The 20,545-nt window shown below is 40.9% G+C and overlaps 1 protein-coding gene across 5 annotated transcripts in view; it reads right to left on the reverse strand.

Annotated features, from left to right (window-relative positions):
- Positions 1–2,155: 2,155 nt before the first annotated feature.
- The window catches only part of IL13RA2 (interleukin 13 receptor subunit alpha 2), a 38,399-nt gene continuing 20,009 nt past the window's right edge, over positions 2,156–20,545 (reverse strand). For 3 of the 5 annotated variants that reach the window (XM_030306099.1, XM_032592228.1, XM_030306096.1), the window contains 9 exons: positions 19,016–19,139; positions 16,043–16,194; positions 14,861–15,014; positions 14,226–14,346; positions 10,621–10,805; positions 9,561–9,706; positions 7,481–7,625; positions 3,246–3,361; positions 2,156–2,300 (listed from right to left, as the gene is read on the reverse strand). In XM_030306099.1, the coding sequence (XP_030161959.1) occupies positions 2,250–2,300; positions 3,246–3,361; positions 7,481–7,625; positions 9,561–9,706; positions 10,621–10,805; positions 14,226–14,346; positions 14,861–15,014; positions 16,043–16,194; positions 19,016–19,106 (1,161 nt within the window). In that variant the 5' untranslated portion in view covers positions 19,107–19,139 and the 3' untranslated portion in view covers positions 2,156–2,249. Of the gene's footprint in view, positions 2,301–3,245; positions 3,362–7,480; positions 7,626–9,560; positions 9,707–10,620; positions 10,806–14,225; positions 14,347–14,860; positions 15,015–16,042; positions 16,195–19,015; positions 19,140–20,043; positions 20,141–20,545 lie in introns of those variants that run through there. The other 2 variants (XM_030306100.1, XM_032592229.1) reach the window with 2 other exon arrangements.

Consider the following 20,545-nt stretch of genomic DNA (forward strand, 5'->3'; position numbering starts at 1 on the left):
TAAAATATGGGACTCCTTCTTCAAAACTCATTGAGAGGGGCGCCTGGGTGGCGCAGTCGGTTAAGCGTCCGACTTCAGCCAGGTCACGATCTCGCGGTCCGGGAGTTCGAGCCCCGCGTCGGGCTCTGGGCTGATGGCTCGGAGCCTGGAGCCTGTTTCTGATTCTGTGTCTCCCTCTCTCTCTGCCCCTCCCCCGTTCATGCTCTGTCTCTCTCTGTCGCAAAAATAAATAAACGTTGCAAAAAAAAATTAAAAAAAAAAAAAAAAGAATTGTTCATGATTTCACAGACAGGGAGAGAAGGACAACTTGTTTTACATCAAATAGTTCTATACAGGGGCGCCTGGGTGGCGCAGTCGGTTAAGCGTCCGACTTCAGCCAGGTCACGATCTCGCGGTCCGGGAGTTCGAGCCCCGCGTCGGGCTCTGGGCTGATGGCTCGGAGCCTGGAGCCTGTTTCAGATTCTGTGTCTCCCTCTCTCTCTGCTCCTACCCCGTTCATGCTCTGTCACTCTCTGTCCCAAAAATAAAAATTAAAAAAAAAAAACAAAAAAACTCATTGAGAATTTAATAATTTGCTAATCATATTACATCTGAATTCCTATTACCATGGGGATTTTAATGCTTAGCCAGGATAGGTCTACTTAGGGAAGTGGTGATGTATCCTATCACGAGATGACAAGAGGCAGTTAGAGAGAAATGGTCACGACCACTAAGAGTCAAAGCTATGGTTACCCTGCTCATGGGCCTACCTCTCCATTACATTATTTTAATCTCTTTCGTTCTAAAATGCTCCTATATATCAGTGCTTTTCAAATTGAATGTGCAAATGAACCACCTGGAGATGTTCTTAAAATGCAGATTGCCAGTTGAGCAGATTTGGGTTAAGGTCTGAGATTCTGCATTTCTAATAAGCTCCCGGGAGATGCCCACTCTATTGGTCTGTGGACCACAGAGAAGAAACGCTGAATGATACTAAAAGCTTGACTCTTGCTCGTCAACTATAGGTCATTATTCCCTAAGTGTTAAAGCCACTGTCTACACTTAGGTTGCCACATTCTCTCCCAGAAGTCAACTGTCAATTAGTCTGAAAGGTGGATGTACTTTTAAAAAACCTCTGAGTGATTTCAAAGGCTGCTGCCTTTTAGTGCCTGAACTTTAAAAAAAAAAAAAAAAAAGAAAGAAAAGAATCACACCGTCAGAAAGTAGGAAATGCTGTCTGCCAACGAGCACAGGAAACTCTGAAGCTTTTACTGCATATTTGTGACATCTGAACTTTTCAAATCTGATCTTTCTGTTTGTTTCATTATTTTCAGCCTTTTATGCATTGCATTCTTTCTACCTTTTTCGCGAAATGTAAAGCACACATTTAGACTATGAATGTGTTGAAAACTTCTTGCTTCTTAATAATCCACTCCACAGGTTACTCTTTTTTTTTAACATTTATTTATTTTTGAGACAGAGACAGAGCATGAACCGGGGAGGGTCAGAGAGAGAGGGAGACACAGAATCCGAAACAGGCTCCAGGCTCTGAGCTGTCAGCACAGAGCCCGACGCGGGGCTCGAACTCACAGACCGCGAGATCATGACCTGAGCCGAAGTCGGAGGCTTAATCGGCTGAGCCACCCAGGCGCCCCTCCACAGGTTACTCTTAAAGCCAAACAATCTTACTTATGATGAATACATTCATCACAAGTACAATTAAAAAAAAAATTAGAAGAGTGCTGGTGGCTCAGTTGGTTAAGTGTCCGACTTCAGCTCAGGTCATAGTCTCACGCTTTGTGAGCTTGAGCCCCACGTCGGGCTCTGTGCTAACAGTTCGGAGCCTGGAACCTGCTTTAGATTCTTTGTCTCCCTCTCTCTGCCCCTCCCCTGCTTGCGCTATCTCTCTCTATCTCTCAAAAATAAATAAACATTAAAAATTAAATTTTTTTTAAAATTAGAATCTCATCTTCCAAGATTTAATAATATCTCTGGCTTAGTACAAGTTATAAAATCACATTGTTTTATTAATATATCAGTAAGTAGATCTGACCCAACACTTGACTTATCTATGTGTATCACTCTGACCAGGGATTAATAAGGAAAAAACCTATTAATAGAATCCAGGAAATGTACTGCAGGATTTGAGTATTCTAAAGTTACTTAAATACAACAATGCTTTTAAGGTAGATTTATTAAATTTTTTGGAGAAAACATTCCATTTAATAAGACTCGTTGAACATTTGGCCATAAGACTGAAAGTTATTCAGTCAACAGAATGTGTCTTGATGAGAAAAGACTTCTTTTTTCCTCTGAAAGATCTGAAATTAAGGAAGAACTCCGTTACTAACAAATAGTCATTAATAACATAAACTGTTTTAATTCAGACTAGTACCTCAGAGAAACAGATTTACAAAAAGCATTCAGCAGAGAAATAAAGTGAAATATTTCATACACATTCAAATTTCCCTTTATCTTTAAAAGACTTGGCATTAAGAGATTTTTCTCCAAGTCACAATTTCTCCTTAAAGCTCACCAACCCGTAGTGACCTTCATCTTCTGAAATTCTATAATAGTCTCCGTACAACTCAAATAGGAATCATCTAAAAACAACTCACAGTGCAGGTTATATTTTTTATGGAGTCTATTCTCCCCCAACTAGAGTATGAACTCCTTGAGGGCGGGCAACTTTTTTTTCAATTTTTGTGAGATCGGCCTGCGACAGACTAGTAATCTATTTCAGTCTCCATCCAGTTTAAGTAACTCTTTTCTTCCTCCCAATCCTGCTTTTCTCCTGTAACTCTTTCCTCGTATTGTTCCCTAATCTAGAAGTAAACAGTGTTTCATGTTCTGAGCCATTGTTCCTATATTTCAACAAAAGTAAACCTACCGCCAAATTTAGCTTAATAGCGTTGAGTTTTTAAATTATTGTATTTTCTGCAGACAATCATCATAATCCATACTACATCAATTGTACACCCATGGTGTACAGGAAACATTATAAAATATAGGTCCATCAGTTCTAAATGCAGACCAAATGTCCATGCGGTCTGTGGACCACAGAGAAGAAACGCTGAATGATATTAAATAGCAATGGGTCCAAACTGAAAGCTTGACTCTTGCTTGTCAGCTACAGGTCTCTATTCCCTGAGTTTTAAAGCCACTGTCTACACTTAGGTTGCCACATTCTCTCCCAGAAGTCAACTGTCAATCAGTCTGAAAGGCTATCTACTATCTCAGGCTAAACATTATGTTACACAACTTACCATTTTCAGTACAGCTTTTTGCTTGTACAAAAGCAGACAAGTTACTAACAAAACAAACAATGAGACAAAAGCAAATGGTGTCAAGAAAAATACCAAGGTTTCCTTCCATATGTCATCTGGGATTAAAAATCACAAGAAAAGAGGCTCAGTTAGAGTTTACAGTTATTTTTCAAAGTTAATTATTTTATAAACCAGTAACTAGTGAAGAAATGCCTTAAAGTTGGCAACTTCTGCCTTATTTCCTGGTGGATAGATACCACGGTTCTATCTGCATATAGCATTCCTTTCATTTGTGCACTTTTTATACAGAACAATCACTTCACTATACTGTAACATCCCTTCATTTCACTCAGCAAAACAACTCCCCAAAGCTCAATTCTTCTTTTCTGAGAGGATTTTGTTTAAAATTTGACCTGAGAAAATTTCATCAAAAAAGGATAACATATTAGCTAAGTGATTACAGGTCTTGTGTATCCTTTAACTCTTTTTTTTTTTTAATTTTTTTTAATGTTTATTCATTTTTGAGACAGAGAGCATGAATGGGGGCAGGTCAGAGAGGGAGGGAGACACAGCATCTGAAACAGGCTCCAGGCTCTGAGCTGTCAGCACAGAGCCCGACGCGGGGCTCGAACTCACGGACCGCGAGATCATGACCTGAGCCGAAGTCGGACGCCCAACCGACTGAGCCACCCAGGCGCCCCTATCCCTTAACTCTCAATACGTCAAAGGTTTATATTGTATCATATAATGCCGTAGCAAGCAAGAGCTGGTGACGGAAAGCGGACTACATCACCAGAAAATATGCCACTTTGGCATGGGGATTATTTTGAGCTGAAGGCAATCAAGACCCACCAGACTCAAGAAAAACATTTACCTCTCCCTTAACTACATAAACGAATTTAGATAGGGGGGGCTGGCTCTGAGAGAGAGCTATTACGAGAGCCAACCTCTATTTGAATAACCTATCTCTGTGAAAGGGCAAAACATCTAATTACAGTAGTGCCTCAACCCCCTGTCCTTGTCCATGGTTTTGATTTTACCCGTGGTTAGCTGCAGTCCAGAAACAGATGATCCTCCTTCTGATGTATCATCGGGTCAACAGTAGCCTGATGCTATGCCATAACGCCTACATCATTTATCTCAGTTCATCTCATCACTTAGGCATTTTTGCATTCATTTCACACCATCCCAAGAAGAAGAGTGAGTACAGTATGAGGTATTTTGAAATACCCCATTATTATAGTACGTGTACAGGCTAATCTTTAACTGGCCGGTAAGAATTCTTAGCATGTCAGTCTCCTGGATCTCTGCCTGCAGGATCTGATGAGAGCAAGAGTGGGGAGAGTCCTTTTCTTTTTCTAAATTTAGATTGGCAGGAGAAAATATTTATGGAACTAGCTCCTTGGGTATAGTACCTTTGGTAAAGATTTGGTATTAGTGCTTGTGTTTTTTTGTTGATCCTTTTCCTGTTCCCCTTTGTCATTTTCCAGGCCTTGAGAGTTTGGCTTTATGACCAGTGAGAATGTTCTGCTAACCAAAGGGGGCATGTACCAGTGTGCATTTGGCAGACAGACAAGCAGGCTGTGGCTCTGAGCTGACCGTAGTCAGGACTGGGTCCAACTTACAAACCAAAACTTGGGCTCAACTAGGTCTACAGTGAGGTTTCTTTGTCTGACCCTGCCAGCTCTCAGGGGAATTTTGGCAGAAGGGGTCCCAGTCCATAAGGGGCCGTTTGTCACCTCAACCTTCATTGTCTCACTATGATGATAAAGCTCTTTGTTTTCTTATGCTGGATCTTGTGAGGGCTGCATCTTTTGCACTCTCCTCTGGGATATCTCTTGTGTCTGTGGTTAAGCCTAGAGAAACGTACTGATTTGAGTCACTATTCAGATTAATAGGTCCTGCTTATCAATGGCCAGACAATGGATCTTTTGAATCGGACTCCTAGATTGACATTTTTTTTTTTTTTTTAGAGACCACTCGTCCTATTGATGTCTGTGGAAAAACTAAACTAAAAATGGGACACAAAGGAATATAATGGCTAGCCTTAGGGACTCCCTTAACGAGATGAAGGAACATAAATCAAAACAAACATTAAAGTCAACATCCGGTGTAAATTCCCCTTTTCAAAATCCAGCTCCGTCTGCCTATCTTAGCTTCGCTTTTCCTATAACATTTACAGAGAGCACTCTGGCCTGATCTCCAGTCCCAGGGTATACAGGTGACCTGTATAAATGCTGAAAGCTAGGAAGTGATTTTAGCAGAAGCACCCAAGAAGGGTGGTGGGGCTCACTTGGCTATCCCTTATAACTCCTCCTACTTTCCAGGGCTTCAGGTATTCCTATACGATGTCCTTTTCAGGTATATCCTGGACCCCCGCCACAAAGAATTCATGTCCCATGAACAGAAGCACATCTTTGAAATTATAAAGCCTCTTCACCTCCACTTTATGAGGATCATGCCATTTTAGAGAGGAGCTGGAAAGATTCGTGGCCATTCACCCTCCCACTCACGAGGACCTTATTAGATCCCAAGGGGTGTTCTTCCTACCCATAGGTATCTTGCAGTTAAAAGACAAATCCCATGGCTCCCTGAGAAAACCACACCCCTCACCCCAGAGGAAACAGATGGCCAGAATTTCTCTTAGGCCTTCCCACAAATGATCAGCTGAAGGCCAATGTTCAGGGGCTGACAGAAGCCACAGGAGAGGCTTCTCCCCCCGCCACCTGACAACAAAGGTGAATCGGTCCAAGGTTAAACTGTACACTGAGAAAGAAGGCCTTTGCTTAAAAGTTTTATACAGACTTTACAAAGGCCCTATGCAACTTCTTCAACATCAACTCGAATGCCCTTACATCTATCCTTGAAGCAGGGTTCCCGTATGGACCCCTCCCGGAGTTGATGGGTCATCAATATTGCATTAAGATTGTATAGAATACACATTAAAGGATGTATTATTTTGAGGATGCGACTAAAAACTCACCATACCCACTTTAAACTATGCATTGACTAAGGATAAGATATAATTCAGGACATGATTTTCTCAGTCAGTTCCACAGTCTCCAGATGTCTTATGCCAGTGACAAAAATGAGTAACGGAACCCGTACGTGTTCTTTCTGATTCCACACATGTCTCGGTTAATTGAGTTCTCCCTTTCTACCTGTTTTTTCTTCATAGCCCTTAGTAATTATATGATACAGTTGGCTTCTTCATTGCTTATCTCTAGTCAATATGAGAACAAAATATCAATTCTGTAAGGACAGGGATTTTTACTGCTATATGTCAAAAGCCTGAAAAAGTCTGACACATATTAGGTGCTTTATAAAGATTTGATGAATGAAAGAGAACAATGATATCAATATGATAGGGGAGATAACAGTCTAACAGGGACTCTATTATAATGGTACAATATAAAAATATGAATGATTGATAGATGCCAGTATCTGTCTGTATCTACATCTATACATGTATTTACATAGCTGTATATCTAAAAGAGCGATGCTGAGTTAATTTCCTTCACCTTTCGACAATTGTTAGTAACTTCTGTTGATAAAGCTAGTATACTGTCAAACACGATAACATCTTGCGCCAGTCTCAAGGCTTTTTAGCTTATCTTGTTATTTAATTTGAATACGTCTTTTTTATCATAAGTCACTTTAAGTCAGAAGTGGAAGTGAATGACATATGCTTTTACCAATGATGACATATTAATCGGAAAAATACTCATCAGGCACTAGACACTCAAAAACAAGTGTACTCTTGATTTCAACTCAGGTCACGATCTCACAGTTCGTGAGTTCGAGCCCCTCGTCGGGCTCTGTGCTGACAGCTCGGGGCCTGGATCCTGCTTCGGATTCTGTGTCTCCCTCTCTCTCTGCTCCTCCCCTGCTCACACTTTGTCTCTCTCTCTCAAAAATAAATAAATATTAATTTAAAAAAAAAAAAATAGGCTTCCCCCAGAAGGAACTAGCATATTTTCTTTAGTGACGGTCAGAAACACAAGAATATTGCTGAGAGAGCTATGACAAGATTCTTATACTAGTTTACTCCCAGTTAAAACTGAATATGAGATTTTTCCGTAAGCCTATGTTTGAGGTGCTTGCTCGTTTATCTTCTCTGTTTATAGACTATATGCAAGAGCATTTTGATTTCCACGATTACAAAACAGACCATAAGAAAATTAACTCGCTAGCAAAGAGCTACAGTCACGTAGTCACTGCTCTTATTCTCCTACCTTTCCAGCACTGTTCGTCACTCCACTCACTCCAGATTCCATCATCCGAACAATAGATGTTCACTTTGCTTCTTACCAAAAAGCATAATTGTTGGCTTTCATTTGATATTCTTGCGATGCGTATCTCATTTTCGACGGTGGTAGTCTGAAAGCCAAGTAAAGATAAGATGCCATCATTGGATCTGATTGCCGCTAGATAGATCCCATTTGATCTGTCTCTTTCATCGTGGATTTTGTTCCGTAAAACATACGCGTCAAATGACTGGAAGGGCATATACCAGAATCTTAACACTGATTATCTCTCCCTATGGTGGGTTTTTTTTTTTTTTCTTTTTTCATTTTCCCCCCTTCCTTACCTCTAATTTACATTTTTTCTACAGGGATAATGAATCACCTGTAGTGAAGGGCATGTGCGACAGGGCAAAATGCCTAGATAGCATTGGCGTTTCTGAGAGCCAGTATTCAGATTCGTGTCAAGTTTCTCAGGTTCCATCAACTGGAAAATGCTACACACACTGAGTTAGCAAAAAGAGAGTCCATCATGTGAATGTTATCTCTATGGAAACTACAGAGTTCATACACATCAAGTTTTCTTTCCCCCTCCTTATTCTTATTTTGGTTAACTGCCATACAACGTGTGTGACAGAGCTCAGGGCTTCGCGTGAAATTACTTCTTCCGATATGAGAATACACATGGCTGGACGATCTCAAAGGAAGAAACAAATCGCTGAGGAAATTACTTCCGTTTCGGCATTTCAAAGGGCCGAACAGTGTTCCTCATCCAACATAAGAGCTTGTCTTTTGTTGTAACTTTTCTTGGGAACCCGACATCATGTAGTCGACCGGGAAGAGCTGCGTGATTTGATTGTAAGTCAGTCCGCTTCCTTGGGACACGTAAATCAATTCATCTGTATATGCAACGAACTGATTAGAACTAATGACTCCCTTTCGGTCTCCACCACTCTCTGAGTTGGAAACCAATGAATAAAATTAACATGACGAGGTGGGGCTGAAGGCAGCATCACCTCGTTGGTGCCGGGGGTGACTGGTCTTGCAACCACTGCCTGTTTTCCCAGTTAGCCCCTCTTCTGCACAGCAAGCAATTCAGACAGCCCTGCCAGGGTCTACTTCTGACCTGATGCTTGCTCCTCAAGGAGTGGTTTTTATGTGCGTGTTTTTTTGTTTTGTTTTCGTTTCACCTAAGGCCTTCTCATAACCCACCCCACAACTGCCTTCGGCAATTTTGATTTATTGGCACGATATTGGAAACAAGTGACTCGATTATCTCTGAAACCCTAATAGAGCTTTAAAATTGGTATGACTTATAGAGAAAGACAGATGCCATATGTTTTCACTCTTAGGTGGATCCTGAGAAACTTAACAGAAACCCATGGGGGAGGGGAAGGAAAAAAAAAAGAGGTTAGAGTGTGAGAGAGCCAAAGCATCAGAGACTCTTAAAAACTGAGAACAAACTGAGGGTTGATGGGGGGTGGGAGGGAGGGGAGGGTGGGTGATGGGTATTGAGGAGGGCACCTGTTGGGAAGAGCCCTGGGTGTTGTATGCAAACCAATCTGACAATAAATTTCATATATTGAAAAAAATAAATAAATAAAATAAAATTGGTATGACTGATCATGCTTTCAGACTGCAAGCAAACATCTTTCTTTTGTCCGCCAAATTATACGGTTTTCTGAAAATCAAGACACATGTCATATTCTATTCCTCGTGTGGCTAGCAACCTCCTCTGTGAACCTCCTATGGGTTCACATGTTTGCTGTTTTGTGCAAAGGGCTACGCTTATAAAAATAAAATCAAAAAAATAAAGGGCAGGGTGACCGGGTGGCGCAGTCAGTTAAGCGTCCGACTCTTGCTTTCAGCTCAGGTCATGATCTCACAGTTGTGAATGAGCCCTGAGATGGGCTCTGCACTGGGGGGGGCGGAGCCTGCTTAGGATTCTCTCTCTCCTTCTCCTTCTGCCCCTCCCCAACTCGTGCTCTCGCTCCCTCTAAATAAATAAATAGGTAAATAAGTAAATAAAGGCTACGTTTCTGATTTTCACAAATAAACGCAATGTTCATACCACCCAAGTTGTATCATCTTCGGTGAATTCAATTTCATAAATAAAGCATTTTGCCGGAATGGGCCCTTGAGGCATGCTCCATTTCAGGTTAACTTCCTCTGAGTTCTTCACAGTAAGACTAAGGTAGTCTGGTGGCAAAGGTTTAACTGAAAAGCAAAAGGAAACCGTTTCAACATGGAGGTTACGAAGTTGAGCGGTCGCTCTTATCAAAAGCTAGGGACACCTAGTGACGGAAGCCTCTAAGATAAATCAAGTGGCTCAAGACCAATCTCTATAATGTGAATTCATATCAAACCTGCTTGCCAACCAAGACCAATGTATTGAGAAACGTGGCTCTTTTGGAAACTAATTTTTTGGTAAGTCGCATATTGGCAAATATTAAAGTCCAAGAGAAAAGTTAGACGATCCAAAGCATTACAGTCATTTTTTCCATTTGGTAGCATTAGAAACAACTACCACAACCATTACTGCTACTGTTTTCATTAATAGCTAACTCTTATTTAGAGCGTATGGTGTGTCAGGCGCTGAACCAGGGGTAAACTCACTCATGTCTCACAATAAACCTATGAAGTGTCCTCTATTATCCTCATTTTACCGATAAGGAGATTGAAACAGATGCTAAAAGTAACTTGCCCAAAGTCATACAGCTAGAAAGTGGTAAATCCAAGATTCATAGCCAGGCATGACTAACTCTAGAACCTGTCATTCTCGTAACTGTCAGAACCAGGAGTTCAGACTCAGAATATACAACTATTCGCCTACTGACGTGTGAAATCCTCCATCATTAACACTAGACAAAAATACTGTACAGGAGACCGGCTTTTGGAAGCCGGGGAATACACTAAATTTGAAATAAAAATTCTAAAAAAATTATTCTTCATTCAATTCCTTACCCCTGTGCTTCTATATTTCATAAGAGGTTCTTCATAGGCTCGATTTGGCCCTCCTTTTTCTGGCTTTGCATTTCCATAAGTTTCCCTATATCTCTGTCTCCATCTTTTCTCTGCCATGTGGTTGTAAATGGACCAAGCTAGAAACATTTTAAAGTTGTTTAACTCACCTATATTTTGAAGCTGAAAAATAAAATAGCTGGGTCTGATAGGATGAGAGTCTGATGATCCATTAACACAGATGTAGAAATCTTTATAGTCTGATGCCTCCAAATGGGGAAACCTGCATCCAATATTTTGTCCATCAACCTTGATGTAATCAGGACACTGTGTGGCATGGTCCAAGCCGTCATACCTGTAAAAGAAGTATTGTTGAGAACTGTGTTTTCCAGTATCTTGCAGTATGGTGGTATTCAATTTTCAATTATCTTAAGATATCAAGTGAATAAAAAAGTCATGTAATGACATGCCATATTGATCGAGCACCAACTCTATGACAAATCCAATGTCATATGCTAGGGATACAATAGTAAGGAAAGCAGGCGTAGTCCATAATTTCGCAGAGATTACAATCTGGTGGGGGTTTTAACAAAATCTCAAAGATAAGGCAAGGATTCTTACTCATGCACTTAGGTTATGTTGACTTGCCCGTGGGATTTGTGAATCAAAGAGTAAGATTTCTATCTTAAAAACCCGGAGTTTACATACATAATCCTGGACGATACTGCCTTTTTTCTATTGTACCGGAGAACTTATATTAGAAGAAAGCAGATTTAAAAGCAGACTTACAAAATACTGTTATATTTAATAAAATGAATGAAATTCCTTTGAGGAGACAATGCACATCAAGAGATAAACCTCAGCAAAGTCAACAGAGGGGTCAAAATGAAAAAGAAGAGGGGCGCCTGGGTGGCTCAGTCGGTTAAGCATCCGACTTCAGTTCAGGTCATGATCTCACGGTTCGTGAGTTTGAGCCCCGCGTCAGGCTCTGCCCTCAAAGTGCAGAGCCTGGAGCCTGCTTCACATTCTGTGTGTCTCTCTCTCTCTCTGCCCCTCCTCTACTTAAGCCTTCTCTCAAAAACAAATAAATAAATATGTTTACAAATGTTTTTAATCACAAAAAGAGAAAGAAGAGCTGTCTGGCAAGTAAATATCTAATTTCCCATCCTCTCAGCCAAGAAATGTTGCCATATCATTGAAAGTTAACCTCTTTCCAGTAATAAGGATAACAGGAATTAGGGGGGATTTCCCTACTGATTTTCTAAAATTTTTTTTTTTTCAACGTTTATTTATTTTTGGGACAGAGAGAGACAGAGCATGAACGGGGGAGGGGCAGAGAGAGAGGGAGACACAGAATGGGAAACAGGCTCCAGGCTCTGAGCCATCAGCCCAGAGCCCGACGCGGGGCTCGAACTCACGGACCGCGAGATCGTGACCTGGCTGAAGTCGGACGCTTAACCGACTGCGCCACCCAGGCGCCCCATTGCGCCACCCAGGCGCCCCCCTACTGATTTTCAAAGCGACAAATGCCTGGTTTATTTTCCTAAAGAACAGCTTGCAATGCAAAATGTGACATCTGTAAAAGCAGTCAAAATCCCTTTTGAAATTAAGTCAGTCTAGCAGTTGGTAAGGTGCTGATTTCAAATATCCAGACTCTACTGAATTCACTTTATGCCAAGTATTTAGTTGGTTGCTGTTGTTTGTTTGTTACCCCAAGTTGTTACTTATTTTCATGGTGGGGGAGAACGTTTTATGATAGTGAAAATATACTTTATTTTTTAATACAATAGCTGATAACGATATACTGGCTGTAGAGAAAGAAAAGAAAATATGAGCATTCTATAATAAGCTGAAACTTGCCTTTTCAACCAGCCAAGTATTTACTTTGGACAGAACTAACTACTTGATTAGTTCACCTGATTAGAGTTTGGGAGACTTGAGTTTTAGGCTTGACTTGACCCAGATTTATGTTGTGCCAGTGGGTACCCTTATTTTCCAGCTTCTAAGATGTCAGTATTTCTCCCTCACTAGTAAAATGAAGATAATGCGGAAGAGGGCAGGGACTTTGCTTATTCACACTTTCAGCCTTTTTATCTAGAACAATGCTGGCATTTAACAACTTCTTTATATTTGTTGAACTAATGAAAAAATAAATTAGACCATAGAAATTGACCCCTCTGATTCCAGATGAAAAAACTGAGACCCCCAAAAAAGGAAGACTGCTTGCCCAAGACCACTAAGTTAAATGATGCCAGAGCAGGGATTAGAACCCAGTTCTCAGGATGCTTAATAGCTTATACCTATCACTTACATATTATCATTTTTCTAAAGAAAAAAGCCAATATAACTTGGGCCTGAAACTCACAAAGAGTTACACTTTGTCCTCTCTTGCTTTTTACTGTTATTTAATAAATGCATAAATTCCAATACATACTTATCAGTGTACGGATACTCTCATCATTTGTGTCATTCATTTAATGAATATTTTGTGATAATCTACTATGGGCCATAGCACAGCTGAGACAGCTAAGAGAAATGTAAGAAACAGTTCCTGCCCACCAATCTCTTAAAAATTTAAGGGAGCAGGGGCGCCTGGATGGCTCTGTCGGTAAAGCACCTGACTTCAGCTCAGGTCACGGTCCCTTGGTTTGTGAGATCAAGCCCTGCATCAGGCTCTGTGCTGACAGCTCAGAGCCTGGAGCCTGCTTCCAATTCTGTGTCCCTCTCTCACTCACCCCTCCCCTGCTCGTGCTCTCTCTCTCTCTCTCTCTCTCTCTCAAAAATAAATTAAACATTAAAAAAGTATTTTTTAATTTAAGGGAGGAGACAAAGCGCACAATACGTGACAAAAATTTAAATGCCATCCAGACAAGTAATTGAGAGCTATAATGTGTAATAGTTCAGAGAAAAACTGAACAGAAGTTGATATGATCAATAAAGGGTTAATGAAATTGAATACCAGATGGGCTTTGAAAGACAGATAAGAGTTGGTGAGAAAGCCAGAGGACATTCCAGATAGCAATGCACACAGAGGCATAAAAGATCCTAACACGGGTGAGAAAAAAAACGTAGAGATGGGTCTAAATGGGGTGGAACATTCACACTGGTGACAGGAAAAGGTCATGTTGGGAAAGCAGTGATACAGAGAGGCAGAAATTTGAACGCCACCTTAGATTTTTATCCGGGAGGTAATGAGTAGCCACTCGAAGTTTTGGAGCAAAAGAGTGGCATATGAAAATAGGAAGATAGGAAGATAAATCTGGCTACAGCGTGCAGAACGAATAGGACACGAAGAGATGTGCGACCTTAAAAAGGAGTGTCAGAACGCAGGGTTCAATGTTACCGTGAAACAATGAAGCAATGGAGGAGATGGGAGATTCAAGACGGCTGTAAGTTTCCAAGCCTCAGTGGTCATTAAAAAAGAGAAGTCAGAAAAAGGATCCAGTTGTAACAGGTGCCTGCTTTTTAAAAGGCGCGAGTATAGAATATGCCGAAAGTTTTGAGGCTATAATCCTATGTATCTGAAGAACACAAAATTTAATCCGGCACGGGAACAACGTTGCCATCTTTCTATCACCCAGAGAGTGCCTTTCCAGTAGCTACAGCCTAAACCTACTTCTTCCCGTCGAAAACTCCAAATAAGTGTAAACAACCTTCATCGTAAATGCAGCTCTGAAGAATACTGTATTTCATTTAGTGAAAATACTACTCATACAGCAGATTCGTTTTTATAGATATTTTCTTAATATGGGATTCTTATTATAAAAATACTTACCAGTAAAACAATTGATAACTGGTATGAAAATGGACACCCAGACCAGGTTTCCAGGAGCAGAGTAAATATTGCCAGTTGTAATACACACAATCCATTTCCTGAATCTTGGTTTCCTGACTTCCTAAGGAATGAATGAACTGTCAATGCTTGAAAGGCACGGGGATGACTCATTTGGGAAGTCACTGTGCAATTTTAATTCATTTCTTTTGACCCCCTCCTTTTCATTTAGCAGTCAACATAATCAGAACTATACCAAAAGGAAGTTGTTAGAGATCACTTCATTGTAAGTGGGGCATGCAAAATCAAAACCCTTTGAGGGCTCATTTAACGATACTAGCGTAAGCATATGCAAAAGCACTAAATGACTATTTCCATGATGCTCTGAGCAGTTGAGTAAACACTCGCATGCGTATTTACTAATATGACTCCCAAACTGGGAACTATATTAACCTAACAAGATGGGTTTGCTGATGTAAAGGATTCAAAAAGGCCAGTCACCCACTCCTAAAAAGAATTCTATTTGTTGCCACACATTCACTTCTACATGCAGTCTGACACATGAGAGTTAAGGGGCCTTATTTCCCATATGGATTGTCCTGGCAGTATTCAATATGAAAGGAGAGCTTTGTTTTAACCTTGTGGTGATTTCCAGTAAGTAGCTTCTGACCATAAACTTTGAACTTCTGATCCATTCGTGCAGTGCGGGGGCAGAAGCGTGTGTATCTTTGCTTCAACGCCTTTGTTAAGATCAAACCCGTCGTTGTAATGTAGATTCTTGGTAATGATGGTCTGTTCCATAAGAAGATGAGACAAAGTCAAGCTTATAAGCAGAGACAGCATCGTGAGCCACATTATTACGGCTAAGAAGTCACGGGGGGGGGGGGGGGGGGGGGTTCTGAGTGTCTAAGAAATTCCTCATGATTATCTGATACAAAGCCCTAGATACAATCCTGGCAGAGCTCATTTGTGCATATTACATCATGCGGTGAGATCGTTTGAATCTTAATATATTATTCAAAATAACCCCCAAAAATTCTGAAAAAGAGACTCTACGGCAGGAACCTGACCTATAATGAAGTTGAAATCAAGAGAATTTTCAGATACCATATGCATATTACATGACAGATGACTTATCACATTTCAAATATCACATGAACGCTTCAGGAATCATATACAGGGAAATCTGGGAGGCAACTGGACTACAGTCATGTCATTTATCCTTGTGTTCCCGATACGTAGCCAAGTGCGTGGTACAAAAGGATCCTCCATAAATGTTTGATTTGAATGGTCTCTTGAAACTGCCTAGCTGAATTAGGAAGGTAACAGTATGCTTCGCAAAACAAAAATCTTTGAGCATGCCTGACTCTGTAGTTAATAAGTCAATAAATGTCCACTGAACACTTACTATAATATATGCAAAGGACTGTGCCGTGTTCTATGGGGCCAGTACAAAGATAAATGAGGCTTAATTTTTACAAACAGAAAGCTCACAGTCCAGTAGCATACATAAGACCCGTATAGAAGCATATAAGTAACTGGAAAATACAATAAAATGTGTATTATTCAAGTCCATATTCCATGGGTGGGACCACGTATTTTGTTTCCCCTGGACTTCTAATGGTAGTCTTAATACTGGGGAGGATGCAAATAGATGTGGCAGGACGCGGGAGATAGCAGCGGGCACGGCACCTTCTTATTTCTTAATAATAGCTACGGAGAGACAGGAATTAGAATGGACAGGGACATTAAAAATCACAAGAAAGCTCCTCATAATCGCACTGCTATTGCAAGATATCGCAAGTGTGTGCTTTACTTACCTTCCAGTCTTCACTATCAATGTTTCGGTATTTTAATTCATATTCTACTGTGCATTCCTCAAACTTATCCAGAAACAGTGGAGGTTGCCATTGCAAACAGAGATAACCTAAGTATCCTGGGTCTACTATCTCAAAATCCTGAGGAGGATTAACTGAAAGAAAATCCATAAAACATTTTTACTTTTTTGTCCTGTCTCTTACGACAAAAATTGCTAAGTCTAGATTACTTCCCTATGTCCATCAGCTGGTGAATGGAGAACTAAACTGTAGTACATCGATACAATGGAATATCATCAGCCGTAAGGAAGAGGGACGTAGTGATACAAGCTACAGCATGCAAGCACCTCAAAAACATTAAGCTAAATGAAAGACGCCAGTCACAAAAGAATCACGTGAGACCAATTTACATGAAATACCCAGAAGACGCAAATCCATTGAGACAAAAGTCAATTCGTGGTTGCCCGGGGGGCTGGTGGAAGGGAAGAATAACAGATGACTGCTGATTAAAGATTTGATTTTTTTTTTTTTTTTTTTTTTTTTTGGAGAAATAGAAATATTCTGGAACTGAGGAGTTGGGGCTGTTACACAACTCTGTGGATATGCTACAGACCACTGAACGGTACACTTTAAAAATTTTTTTTAATGTTTATGTTTGAGACAGAGAGAGACAGAGCATGAGTGGGGGAGAGACAGAGAGAGAGGGAGACACAGAATCAGAAGCGGGCTCCAGAAGCTGTCAGCGCAGAGCCCGACGCGGGGCTCGAACTCATGAAGCAGCGAGTTCACGACCCGAGCGGAAGTCGGATGCTCAACCGACTGAGCCACCCAGGCGCCCCTGAACAGTACTCTTTAAAAGGCTGGGTTTTATGTTATGTAAATCATATCGATAAAGCTGTTAAAAAGTCTAGATTACTGCTATATGCAAACATGACTTTGCCTAGCGCGGTACTAAGTTTTCATAGATACAAGAAATTCAACATGGAGTTATCTCTGTGGTTATGTAGACCAGAATTTGCCCTAGGATGGGAGCACTTGATTATGTAAACCTAATAGCAAGAGCCAATCAGTATTAATTCAGTGTTTACTATATACATATAACATCCTGGCAAAAGGGATAGAAAACGTAAAATATGACTACTATGGCTAAATGCCTGAAGAATTATTAACAAGCAGATCTTGTTGTTCAATTCTGGTTAACTGAACCCTCTAGCTAACTAAAGTTCAGAGCTATTCCTAGAGTATGGCCAACCAGGGCCATTCTCTGGACGGACTTAAGAAAAACTGTCAGGCAGCTGAGCAGAGTGGCATTAGGAAAAAGCCCGTTTTATTTGGGGGTGGGGGAGGTAAGGAACAGCGCAAGGCAATAGCTCCTCCATCTAGTGATTTAAAAAAAAAAGCTTTTTAATGTTTATTCATTTTTGAGAGACAGAGAGAGACAGAGCGCCGGTGGGGAAGGGGCAGAGAGAGAGGGAGACACAGAATCCGAAGCAGGCTCCAGGTTCCAAGTTCCAAGCTGTCTGCACAGAGCCAGACACGGGGCTCGAACTCACGAACCGTCAGATCATGACCTGAGCCGAAGTCTGACGCTTAACTGACTGAGCCGCCCAGGCGCCCCCATCTGGTGACTTAAAAAGCAAACAAACAGGGGCGCCTGGATTCTGTGTTTCCCTCTCTCTGTCGCCCCCTCCCCCGCTCATGCTCTCTCTCTCTCTCTCTCTCTCTCTGTCTCTCTCTCAAAAATAAATAAACATTAAAAAAAATTTTAAGGGGCGCCTGGGTGGCTCAGTCCGTTGAGCGTCAGACTTCGGCTCAGGTCACGATCTCACGGTCAGTGAGTTCGGGTCCCACATCGGGGACAGCTGACAGCTCGGAGCCTGGAGACTTTTTCGGATTAGGTGTCTCCCTCTCTCTCTGCTCCTCCCCCACTCACGCTCTGTCTCTCTCTGTCTCTCAAAGGTGAATAAATGTAAAAAAAAATTTTTTTTTAATTTAAAAGATAAAAAGCAAACAAACAATTCTATAAACTTTTCTATTACTAGCAAATCTAATAGCACTATAGTGCCACCCTCATGTTGCCTTTCTGCTAATAAATTCATTTCGGCCCATTTATTTTAATGCTGGATTTCTTAATACTTATTGAGGTGAAGAACCCACAAAAAAAAAAACTGTGGCACAAATTATACTTTGATATTGGGACACCCGTGTACCAACAAAGAAGGTCTTCTACTGAGGTTGAAATGACAATCCCACTGCTTCAACTCTTACGGATAGAAATCTTTGTGAAATACATTGTTCTGATTACCTTCTGCAATAAGAAAAATTCAGTAGACATGATTTAGCAATTCTGTGGTCATTTTTAACTTTTACTTGAATCTGTATATTTTTCGTATGTATCTAATTGCCTTAAAAGTTAAGGATAGCAAATAAAGAAAGTTTTCCAGTGAGCTGAGTAACAGGCAATGAGGCGTCACATAAGCAACTTATTTCTTAGAAGACTATACAAAAAGGTATGGAAAGTGTCTTTTAGCTTGGCTTTCACTCTGCAAAGTGTTCGTTATCATTAGTTACCTCATGTGTGAGGCTGGCTAGTGGGAACATCTTTTGTGTATGGACTTCCTGAAATATTTCCAGTAACAATCCATCTACTTATTACGCATTTTAACAGGGTAGGTTGAAAAGACAGTTAAGGGGCGCCTGGGTGGCTCAGTCGGTTAAGCGTCCGACTTCCGCTCAGGTCACGATCTCGCGGTCCGTGAGTTCGAGCCCCGCGTCCGGCTCTGGGCTGACGGCCTGGAGCCTGCTTCTGGTTCTGTGTCTCCCTCTCTCTCTGCCCCTCCCCCGTTCGTGCTCTGTCTCGCTGTGTCTCAAAAATAAATAAACATTAAAAATTTTTTTTTTTAAAAAGAAAAGAAAAAAAAAAAAAAGAAGACAGTTAATACCCCAAATTTTAAAACGACTCCGTTGTTGCTTTACCTTTTATCTCAGCATTTGAAGACACAGAACTAAATGCTGTGCAAATGAGTAGGCTATAGAAGCATAGGACGTCCAAATGAACGAAAGCCATTTCTCCAAGATTCAATACCTTGAAATAGCCACTCTGAGAAGGAAAAATACAACATTTTAACTTTGTCTTACTTCAACCAACCAAATGACTCAATGTAATTAAAAATGCATTCGGAAACTCCTGTGCGCTTTCTCCCAGGATTTGGAAAAACTGCCCCTTTGAACGTGGAAACCAAAAAAAATCAAGTTTGGAACCGAAAAACTGGAAAGGGAGGATTCTAGTCTCGTTTTTCTACAAGAGCATGAAAAAGGCAAAACAAATGTACCCCAAACCCCCCACATCCCTTCATACCCACCCCACCTAAGGAGACCTTCCCGTACATGGCATGCTAGAGCCAGGATAAGATGACTTCAAATAGCCTTCAGCCTGAAGACTGACTGAGCCAGACCCACCAGAGTGTCACTGGCTCACAGTGGGAATTATGAGATCATCGATCTCCGTAGCAATCCTCTCTCCTAGCAACAAAGAAAATACACTGATACATATACTCTTTTTTGAGATTTAAAAAGTGTTTGAAAGTTATCTGACAGCTAAGAAAGCATAGAGACTACACCAAAGCCTCGGATACCTCTTTGCTCCATTTCTTCATAAATATTAAATCACTGTCCTCTACTCTTTCCTGGAAACATCTTCACAGTTGCCCTGACCAGAAACCTGGGCATTTTTCTCAACTCCTCCCTCTCCCATATAGCCTCTCCATTATCACTGCCCCTTCCACGATGAGGATCTTCTCGTCAGGATCTCATCATCCAGTCTTTCCTGCCTCCAAACCGTTCTCCATACCACGCACAGCAAGAATGACTTCTCTAAAAGGCAAATCTCACTTTTCACCCTTCTTAAAACAACACTTCACTGTCATTGAATACAACCTAACAATCTTTACTTTCTTGAAGGATATTGATTGATCAGAATTTAAAGGATTCGTGTCTCCACATACCTACTTGATCAAAAACCACTCTCCTTTCAAAGAAAAATCGCTACTCCCAGCTCTGTACCTCTCCTTGCGTCTATATTCCTGGAACCAACAATTTCACAGGAAGTTAAGGAGTAAAGATCACTATTCCAACATTCAGGGATTACCTTTTTTTTTCTCCGGTATAAATTCACCAAGTAGGAGAGACCCTCTCTCCTGTACCACCCTCTTCAACCTACCTGGCCAATCTGTAATGTTCTAATGTTGGTAAGTTTCCATTATTACATCATAGAATCTTGGGACCAAACTATTAAAACCAGCATGTATATTGGAGACATTAGCCCAGTCACGTTTACATATTGGGAAGTAAAACTCAGACTTGCTCAAGATTACAGAGCAAGTTAGTAGCAGGGCTGAAGTAGGACAGAACTATGATTCCTAATCCAGTGTATTTCCACCCCTCTTATGCTGGATCCCACAAGTTTGACGATCATGAACGCTTTTCCTCTGGGACTCCAGTATTTAA

Source organism: Lynx canadensis, chromosome X (genome assembly GCF_007474595.2).
Source record: "Lynx canadensis isolate LIC74 chromosome X, mLynCan4.pri.v2, whole genome shotgun sequence".
NCBI classification, from domain to species: Eukaryota; Metazoa; Chordata; class Mammalia; order Carnivora; family Felidae; genus Lynx; species Lynx canadensis.